Source organism: Phyllostomus hastatus, unplaced genomic scaffold (assembly GCF_019186645.2).
Source record: "Phyllostomus hastatus isolate PE091 unplaced genomic scaffold, TTU_PhHast_1.1 phas_scaffold_11, whole genome shotgun sequence".
In the NCBI taxonomy this organism is placed as follows: Eukaryota; Metazoa; Chordata; class Mammalia; order Chiroptera; family Phyllostomidae; genus Phyllostomus; species Phyllostomus hastatus.
In genome coordinates, this window is record NW_025334005.1 from 915,420 (window position 1) to 925,315 (window position 9,896).

Genomic DNA, 9,896 nt, shown 5'->3' on the forward strand with positions numbered 1-9,896 from the left:
GCCGCGCGCTCTCCCGTTTCGCCCTGTCTTTCTCTCTGCGCCGGTGTCTCTGCCCTGCTCTCGGGGAGGGGGGGCTCTCTGCCTCCTGCCCCTTTCTCTGGCTCTCCCGTCCTCCTCTCCAGCCGCCCCCGCCCCCGCCGCAGCCCCCGACTCGCGGCAGGGACCAGACCCTTGGAGACCCCCCGACGTTTGTAAGCCTCGCGCTTCCGGATCTGCCCAGCTGGAGCGCGAGGCAGGATCCAGCCCTTCGCGGCCGGCCGGGCCACCTCGCCTGGGCCGCCAAGGACAGCGCCGCGGCTCGCCCAGGGGCCGGGGGGACGCAGACACGAGCCCAGGCGGCGTCCCCCACGCGCGCTCGCGCCCAGGCCCTCTCCGCCACCGCCCTCCGCGGCCCGTTCACTACGCGCCGCCTCCAATGGGCGTTTGTCAGCGCGACTTCCCGCAAGTTGTTTTCGCGGACATCAGTCAGCGGCGGCGCCCCCATTGTGCTGGGGGATTGATGGGGGGCGGGAGGGGGTGACAGGGCCCGGGGCGGCTGCCTAGAGGCCTCGCTCTATAATTTTCGGAGGCATAATTGGTCTGGGGGAAGGGGCGGAGGCGGGGCGGGGGAGGGACCTTTCAGAGCCCGCAGGGCGCGCGGGGGCGCGAGGCGCACGGCGCAGCGGAGCCGCGGCTCGACGGCCGTGCGCGGGGGCGAGTGTGCACGGGCGGCCGCCCGCCGGAGTCCCGCGCCCGCCGCGCTGCCCACGCGCCCGGGCTCCCGCCCCTCCCGCGCCTCCGCCGGGGGACCACGTCGGCCTTTTGTTGCCGAACCGTCTTTTCTTTCAGCGCTTTGCGCAGCAAGGGAAATTTCACCCGATCCTGGGCGAAAATTAAAGGAGATTCATTCCCTCTCTCTCTCTCTCTCTCACAATCTCTCCCCCTCCCTCCCTCCCTCCCTCTCTCCCCTCCTCCTTCCGCGTTTCTCCCCTCCCTGCCCCCCTTTCCGCGGAGCCGGAGTCGGCACCGCCTGGCGCGGGAGCCGGCTCTGAGCGCCCAGCCCGGCTCCGCTGCCGCCCCTTCCATGGGAGTCGCGCTCTCCTGCAGCCGCTGCCGCCTCGGGGCGGGGCGCGATGCTACGATGGGCCTGATCTGGCTTCTGTTGCTCACCCTCCTGGAGCCCGGCTGGTTGGCGGGCACCGGGGCGCGGCTGCGGCGCGATGCGGGCGGCCGCGGCGGCGTCTACGAGCACCTCGGCGGGGCACCCCGGCGCCGCAAGCTCTACTGCGCCACGAAGTACCACCTCCAGCTGCACCCGAGCGGCCGCGTCAACGGCAGCCTGGAGAACAGCGCCTACAGTGAGTGCGCGGCCCGCGGGGTCGCGGCCGGGGTCCCGGGCAGGGGCGGTGTCCCGGAAGGGTCGGCGCTCCGAGGGTGCGGGGAGAGCCGGTCTCTCCCGCTGCCGGAGGGCGGCTGGCCGGCGGGGTCCCCTGCCCTCCCTCCAGGTCCAGGGGAGCGCGAGGGGGCCCTGGGGGGTGGGGTGGGGCTCACGTCCCAGGAGGACCAGGGACGCTGCCAGCCAGCGGAATCTGCCGCTCCCCCCCCTCCCCGCTGCCCCCCTGGCTGGTCGGAGGGGCGCGCGGTAGGCGGCCCCGGGCTCCTCTCTCTGCAGCACTCAGGGGCCCTGACAAGTTCGAGCCCTTTGAGTGTTTCGGAGAAAAGACGCCGGACAAGGCATTTATCATTCTCTTTATTATTTTGACGACTTCTTCTCCTCCTCCTGTCGAACCCCCCCACCCCCGCACGCACCCCTCCCCGCCCCCACCTTCTGCCCTACCAGCTCGGGGCCGCCCAGGTGGCGTGCCAGCGCCGCTGCCTCTGGGCTGAAGACGTTCTCCCGGGGCCGCCGCCGCCGCCGGTACCCCGTCTTTTCCCCGGGCGGAACCTGCAGCCTCTGGCCTGTGCCCTTGGCGACCGGGCGCTGGCCGGGCGGCGCCTCGGGACACGAGTTAGAGGCTCGGAGGGTCTTCCGCTTGCGCCACCGTCCAGCGCGGCTCCGGCGCCCGGCTCCTCCGACCGCCCGGCTCCTCCGACCGCCCGGCCCGGAGCTGGTGCTGTGGCTCCGCTCGGTGGGGAGCCGTGAGCTCGGGGCCTGGCCGGGCCGCCGTGGGGCGGGGGCGGCGGGGGAGGGGGAGGGCGGCCGAGGCCGCGGGACCCTCTGACGGTGCGGCGGTGCGTTCAAGGTGGCGGCGAGAAACCGCCGCTTCCCCGCGGGGAGCCGCGGCCGCGCGAGGGCATTTTCGGAGGACGCTTCCGGGCGCGCAGTGCAAACCAAGTGTCGCCCGCCCGGTGCGCGGGATCGGGCCGCGGGAGCTCCGCACTCGCCCCACCGAGGTCTCCCCGATTCTCTCTAAGTCCAGTCCACCCGTTGGAGTCGCAGAGCGCCCAGATCCGCGGGGTCTCCGAGGCAGGCAGCGGGGAAACGGAGTAGGGCGAGCGCCCGCCGCCGCTGCCGTCCTGCACCCCGTCTCCAGTTTCTCTGGCCCCCGGGCCTGAGACTTGGGGGCTCGCGGCAGCCTGCACCCCGGAGCGCTCCCGCGAGCCTCCCGAGGCTGCGTCTCCGTCCCTGGGAGCGGTCCTGAGGAGACTCGCCCCGTGGAGAGGGTGCCCTCCGCACCCCAACCCCCTTGTAGCACCCCAACCCCCTTGTAGCGGTTCTGGGGTAAAGGCCCCCCACCCCCCCCGGGCCTTGGGTGGCACACCCTGCCCCCAAGGAAATGCGCTCTTGTGTCCAGAAGGAAAGGGGTTCGGGGGGACGAAAAGTTTCTCGGGGAGCGGCTGAGCCCAGCCTGTGTCCTCCGTGAGCTCTGGGCTCTCAGCCGGCCGCCTGCCCGACGGCCCCTGCGACGGCATGGGACGGGCACCTCCTGCCCAGGTCTGCTGCCAGCGGGCTTGGGCGACACCCTCCATGTGCCGCCTGGAGGGCATGGTCCGCCCGCTGCCCCAGGGCCCAGGCAGTCCCACTGTGGGACCCCAGGGCCCCATGGCGGGGGCCGTGGGGCCGGAGAGCCCAGGCCGGCGTCTGCCGCCCGGCTTCGGATTCCAGCTCACACATGCGTGTGCATGTTGGGCGGGGCGCTGGACCCCGGCGGTCTCCTGAGACTGGCTGGCAAGGCTGTCCCCACTCTCCACGTCCTTCAAGGCCACACTCCCTGGCAGAGAGTCCGAGGGTAGAAATACCAGCTTCCTTGCCCCACCCCACCCCGCCCCCCAGGTTTGAATTTCTCTCCCTGGGGCACCGTCTCTGGCACTGCCCCTTATCGTCTCCTGCCCAGGCATTGCTCCCTTTCCCCTGAACGCCCCACGCCAGCCTCCTTGGGTGGGTGCGCGTTTCAGCTTCGGGCGGGGCCCACGGGCGCCCAGCCCCGGGCCCTGGCCCCACTTGCCGAGGGCGGCAGAGGCGTGACAAGCCCTCCCCACTCTTCCCAGGCATCCTGGAGATCACGGCGGTGGAGGTAGGCGTCGTGGCCATTAAGGGACTCTTCTCGGGACGCTACCTGGCCATGAACAGGAGGGGACGGCTCTACGCTTCGGTGAGTCCAGCCCCTCGAGGGGGTGGGCAGGGGGGGAGCTGGGAGCAGGGCAGAGGGGGGTCCCCCGGTTCCCGCTGGAATGAGGGGACCCAAGCAAGGGAGCCTTGGGTGGAGCAAATGTGAGCCGCGGGCAAGAACTCCTCTCCCCGACGAAGACCAGGGAGGAGGAGGAGGCAGGGCAGGCAAGCCAGGTCTCCCCAGGGGTGCAAGGAGCCGGCTGATAGTTCTTAGGAGGGGAGCCAGAGGAAGGGAGCCAGGACCCAAGTCCCAGGCACACAGGCTGGGACCCGGCGTATCCTCCACCGCTGGGGCTCCCACAACAAAAAAACGGGTCTGTGGCTCTCGGGGTGTGGGGGGGCGCAGGGAGTGAAATACGCGCACTGGGAAATCTGCCACCTCCAGCTGGTCCTGGCGCACGCACCGGCCCGTGCCTTCTCGGGCAGTGAGAGGGGTCCTGTCCCCAGGAACCGACCCCACGGGGCCCGAGGGTCTCGCCCACGCAGGCCCCTCCCCCCGTCCTGCGTCTGCGGGGGAAGTGCACCATTTCGCCCTCTTTGAAGCCGGGCAAATCACCCTGGAGAAGAGTCACAGGAAAACCCATCTCTGAGCCGATCCTTTTGTCACAGATGCCCCGCCGCTTTGCTGGAGGAAATGCAAAGGGCTGGAATGCGCCCATCTGCGCCCCATGACGCAGGGGCCCCCGGGTGGGGCCCGGCCGCTCAGACCTCAGCCGTGGCTCGTCCACAGGGCGTGCCCTCGGCCCCGGGCTCTGGTCTGAGCTGCTGTAGAGGCGGAATGTGGCTCTCTAGTCCCTCGGCGCCGCGCCCCGGTGTCGGTGAGGGGCGCTGACTGTCTGTTCCTGAGAGGAGGGGCACCCAGTGAGGAGGGCTCACCGGCCTGCACTCACGGTGCAGGGCTTCCCGGCCGCCGAGGACCCCGCAGCCACACCGGGGACATCCACAGAGGGGCAGGGGAAGCTGAATTGAGAGGAGAAGCCTGAGGCTACTGCCGCTGCTTTTACGGGCGACTCAGGCCCGGGCTCTGGAGACAGAACAAAGAGGGAACTGAGCTTCCGTCCCCAAGAGCTGACTGCGTTGGCTTTGGGGAAGGAGGAAGAGAGGGCCCTGGGTCACCGGGAGGCAGCCAGGAGGTCTCGCTGAAAGGCGTGGACCCTTCCCAAGCACCAGCAGGCGAGGTCTCACCGCTCCGCAGAGCCCTGGAGGTGAGGCAGCCAGGTGCCACCCCACGTCCCCGTCCCGGGCACCACCAGCTGGCTGGTGTGCGCACTGTGCCCACTGCCCTGCCTCTTGGCTGTGGGGTCCCCTTGTCTTTTCGTCGCCTCCCAGGCCAGCTCACCCACTTCTGTGGCTTGGTGGCCTCTGCACCCTGACAGCCCCCAGTTGCAGCCCTGACCTCCCTTCTTAGTTAGAGGTTGCCCCCAACGGCACAGAGGACAGCACACCCCAACAGGACAGAGCAGCTCCCCAAACACCCCGATTTAAAGATCGCTCCCCAGCTACTCGCTCCAGCCCACCACCGGCTGGGACTCACGGGGACACCAGCTGATTCAGCGCCGCGTCCAGTCCTGGGCTCTAGCCCCGAATCCTTCTCCTGCACCCGCTCCTCTCGCCGCCTGCCTTACCCTCCCAGCCGGAGCCCTCATGACTTGGGCTGGCCCCTCGGCAACCGTGGGGCAGGGCTGCTGGCCTCCAGCCTTGCCCTCCTCCTGTCTGTCCATCCATCCATCCATCCATCCATCCTCCCTCCCTTCCTTCTGGCGTTAGTCCCTTCCTTCATCAGGGGTCCGTCATGCCCCAGGCGAGGTGCACGCTGAGGGTCTTCCTAACATGCAAACCCCTGGGGAAGGCCTCCAGGACCTCCCTCTTGCCCACGGCTGTCACTCAGGTGCCACAGCTCCGCCCCCAGAGCAGCGGCCCCCCACCCCCCACACCGTCACTCCGAGCCGCAGCCCCTCCCGACTCTGGCCCCGCCCCCCTCGGTTCTGCAGAACAAGCCATGCGCCGCCCTGTCACTGCGCGCAAGGTTCCCGTCCCCAAAGCTGCCCGCCGGAGAGCGCCCACCCCTCCCAAACGACCCTCTCCAAGTGTCACCTCCCTGGGGACGGTGTCCAGTCGGCTTCCTCCTGACACCTGCGTCGTGCCTGCCCACCACCCTCCCTACACCCTGAGCGCTCAGCCCCCCCAAGAGCCCCCGCAGGAGGGCTGAGCCCCGTGCTGTGGCCAGAGTCCACAGGACTGCATCCATTCAGATGGTTCCCTCCACCCCCCCACCCCCCCACCCCCACCCCCACCCCCACCCCCGCCAAGTGTCTCGGCAAAGAGACAGCCCAGCCTCTGGCTTCCTGGTGGGTGGGCCTGAGCCCTTGGGGACGCCCCTTCTCCAGGACAGGAGATGGGAGAAGAGTCACAGTCTGTCACCGTCCAGCGTGGGGGACAGACACTGATGCAGCCTGCAGGGGGTGGGGGTGGGGCCGGTCGGCCCTGAGCCCACACCACGCAGGGGGCGGGCACCGGCCAGCATGACACCTTACCCTTGTGATCTGGGAACTGGCACCTCCCCGGGCCACAGTTTCCCCACCTGCAAAGTGTGGCAGTTGGTCTGGAGCACCCCAACTCTGAGCCTCCACTTGCAGGCTGAAGAACAGAGAGGGGCGTGGCTTATGGGGACAGGCAGGCCGCCCCTGAGTCAGCCGCAGCCTCCCCCGCTGCTGCCACCACCCAGGGCATTGTCGCTTAAACAGCTTGCTTCCCCAGTCCTTCTAGGTCACCCGTTGCTGAATTCCTGGTCTGGTCCCCACCAGCTTGGGCACCCTGAGAGTGGGCCGCAGGCCCACCTGCACTCAGGGACAGACCCCGAGGGTCTCTGGCTCCTGCTGGGTGGCCAGGCCCAGGGGAGACGCCAGGTCCCACTGCCCGCCTTCCCCGGTGCCCAGCCTTGCCCTGTGGCGTGGTTCAGGGAGGGGAAGTCTGAAGGGGAGGCGGCCCTGGGCACAGCCGCCTGCCTGCAGCTGGGCCTGAGCCCCACCCGGCAGGTTGGGCAGGCCAGGGAGGGGCGTGGGAGACTGGGGAACCCCCGAGGGGAGGCAGGGGGAGCCACTCTTCCCAAGGGGCTCAGGAAACCTTGCTGGAGGGAAGGTGCTTGCGCTGAGTCCCAAAGGCCAAGTTCACCAGACAGACACGGGTGGGAGGAAGGGTGCGCGGGCGTGAGGCACAGCCCAGGCAGCGGTGCAGGGAGAGCCGACAGGGCGTGGGTCCGGGCGGGGCGCAGACGGGGTGGGAGGCAGGGCAGACAGGAGGCTGCCCCTGGGACCCTCGCCCTGCGTCCGGTGGCCCTGCGGGCTGCTGACCGTGGTGCCTTGCCCCGAACCCGCAGGAGAACTACAACGCCGAGTGTGAGTTTGTGGAGCGCATCCACGAGCTGGGCTACAACACGTACGCCTCCCGGCGGTACCGCACGGGACCCAGCGGGCCTGGGTCCCGGCGCCAGCCCAGCGCCGAGAGGCTGTGGTACGTGTCTGTCAACGGCAAGGGCCGGCCCCGCCGGGGCTTCAAGACGCGCCGCACGCAGAAGTCGTCGCTGTTCCTGCCCCGCGTGCTGGACCACAAGGACCACGAGATGGTGCGGCTGCTGCAGAGCGAGGCCGGGCTCCCTGACGGCCTGCCCGGGCCTCCCGGCACCGGCGCCCAACCCTGGCGGCGGCGACAGCGGCAGAGGATCCAGGCAGGCACTTAGCTACCAGCCCGGTGGAGTGGAGGCCTCATGTATTCCGGCCGCGCGGCCAGGCGTCCACTGCCCAACCCGGCTGACCGCCACCGCACAGCAGCTCCCCAGGACTGGCTCTCCCCGCTCGTCCCTGCCCCCGCTCCTGTCCCGCACCGGCGGCTCCTCTGAGGGGCTACAGGATGGTTCCCCGGCCCTTCCTGGTTTCCTCGGGCAAGCGCCCATCAAATCGGGGCCAGGGCCAGAGCCGGCCGAGTGCGGGCCCCCCGCCAGCCAGGTGGCTCCCCAAGTATAGCCGTGGGACCACGCAGGGGACTATATGAGCAAATATTAAAGCATGTTATTCTACCTGTTATTTAATAGAGGATAGTGCAGTCTGAGGGGATGGTTCGCGTGCACGGGCAGAAAGGCTGGTGCGTGCGGGGCCGTGTGTGCGTGCACGTGCTTGTGCATTGCTGTGACTGCAGACATCTGTGCGTGGACCTGTGTGCACGCAGGCGTGCACCAGTACCTGTGTGTTCTGGTTGTGTCTGAGCCTATTGTGCACGTGTGTGGCGAGAGCGAGAGAGAGAGAGAGAGAGAGGTGCTTTGTTTGAAGTTCCAGTGAACGCTGTGCAGTGAAGCCGGGTGCTTCTCCGGGACGTCCTGAGCCCCCGCCCAGGCCCGGGGTGCTCTCCCGGAGTCTGTCCCTGCAGCCCCCCACCCCGGGGCCCCAGGCATTTCTGTCTTTGCCTGAGAAAACGGGGCTCGGAGGGCTGTGGCACCAGCAGGGGGCCGGCCCAGCTCCTCTCCGTCCAGGTGACCTCCCTGCCCCCTCCACCTGCTTCCCCAACAAGGAGGGTGGGCGGGGCCACCTGGGGCAGGCCCAGGTGGGAGCCAAAGGCGGGGCAGGGTGCCCTCTCCTCTGGTCCTCGGTGGAAGCAGCTGCTGGGGCCTCGGGGAGGGGTGTGGCCGGGGCCTCCGCTCTCTTGTCCCCGCTGAGGTCAGCCCAGACACGGGGGTGCCGAGGACAGGGCCATGGGGAGTCCAAAGATAGGCTGGCACCAGTGTCCCTGTCCCTGACTCCTGTTCACCCCCGGCACCTCCCTCCAAGCCAGCTTTTTGGTTTTTAAGCATAAAAGCGAAGCCCACCCTGGCTGGTGTGGCTCAGTGGATTGAGCACCGGCCTGCGAACCGAAGGGTCACCGGTTCCATTCCCAGTCAGGACACATACATGCCTGGGTTGTCGGCCAGGTTCCCAGTAGGGGGCACACAAGAGGCAACCACACACTGATGTTTCTCTCCCTCTCTTTCTCCCTCCCTCCCCTCTCTCTGAATATAAAGAAGGAAAATCTTATAAAAAAAAACAAACAAACAAAAAGGAAATGAAGCCCAAAGGGAAGAAAGAGAGGGCGTCAGAATGAAGCACTTAGAGGAATGCAGTGACCACAGCCCTGGTGGCAGGTCAGAGCCACCCAGTCAGGACCCCGGGGGACCGCCTGGAGCCTGAGCGCACTTTTCGGGGCAGTGGCGGCCACAGGTGCCACACCCGGCGCACAGCCGGGGAAGCTGAGGCTCCGGAGGAAGGCTGACCTGGCTAAGGCGCCGGGCCCCTGGACGGCCCCTCCCGGTACACCCTGGGTGCCTGGGTCAGGCTGCGGGGGGAGGGCCTGGGCCAGGTTGGGTCCGTGGGGAAGTGACGTGGCCGACGCCCCGCTGTACTCCACCTGCTGACTAGCAACGTGGTGCCCGGGAGGCCCAGGGGCCCCTCCTGGACGGGGCCCCACCCCAAAGCCACCCGCCTCCCTAGGGATCTGGGACCCACAGGGGTGGGAATGCAAAGTGGGTGGCCACTGTGGAGCCCGGGGTGGCAGTTCCTGAGACAGGGACACACTGGCCCAGCGTGCGACCCAGCAGCGGTGCCTCTGGGAACAGCCCCCGGACGTGCGGGAAGCAGGGGCTCCCGCAGATGTGTGCACACGCGTGCGAGGCCGTGCTGTTCACACTGGCCACACGGGGGACCCACCGTGTCCCTCAGCGGGTGGGTGTGGACGCGACATGCCGCCCATCCGCACAGCGGACCGCCGTCCAGCCTTAGGCAGGAAGGGGACTCTGACGCCTGCGGCCATGTGGCTGGACCTTGGGGACAGTTCAGTTAAGCCAGTCACCAAGGACAAGTCCTGTGACTCCTCTCCTAGGAGGCCCCTGGAGGAGCCAAGTTCATGGGCAGAAAGGAGGACGGTGGTGGGGGGGGCTGCAGGCAGGGAGGGGGGTTAGCGAGTGTTCAGTGGGGACAGGGGTCCCTGGGAAAATTAAGCTCTGAGTCGGCGGGGGTGAGCGAGGGCCGCGCAAAGCTGTGAGGGTCTCCACGGCACGGCGCCGCCCACGGGGAAAACGGGTCAACGGGCCAAATGCCGGAACACGCGGGCACAGCCCCAGCGGAGGGTCGTGCGCCTTCCCGGTCAGAAGCAGGCGGGCAGAGCGTCCGCGCCGCTCGGTGGGCTGCGCCGAGTACATGTGACTGAGGACCCTCTCAGGAGCGGCCAGCCGGTCAGCCCGGCTCTGGGGAGCTGGCGAGGGCAGGCTCCGCTCGCCCGCACTGCC

At 68.9% G+C, this 9,896-nt stretch overlaps 1 protein-coding gene across 1 annotated transcript; it reads left to right on the forward strand.

Moving 5' to 3' along the window:
- The first annotated feature begins 1,120 nt into the window (after nt 1-1,120).
- Nucleotides 1,121-7,325, forward strand: FGF3 (fibroblast growth factor 3). The gene is made up of 3 exons (XM_045854735.1): nt 1,121-1,337; nt 3,469-3,572; nt 6,966-7,325. The coding sequence occupies exons 1-3, from the start codon at nt 1,121-1,123 to the stop codon at nt 7,323-7,325; spliced, it is 681 nt and encodes a 226-aa protein (XP_045710691.1).
- The last annotated feature ends 2,571 nt before the right edge of the window (nt 7,326-9,896 follow it).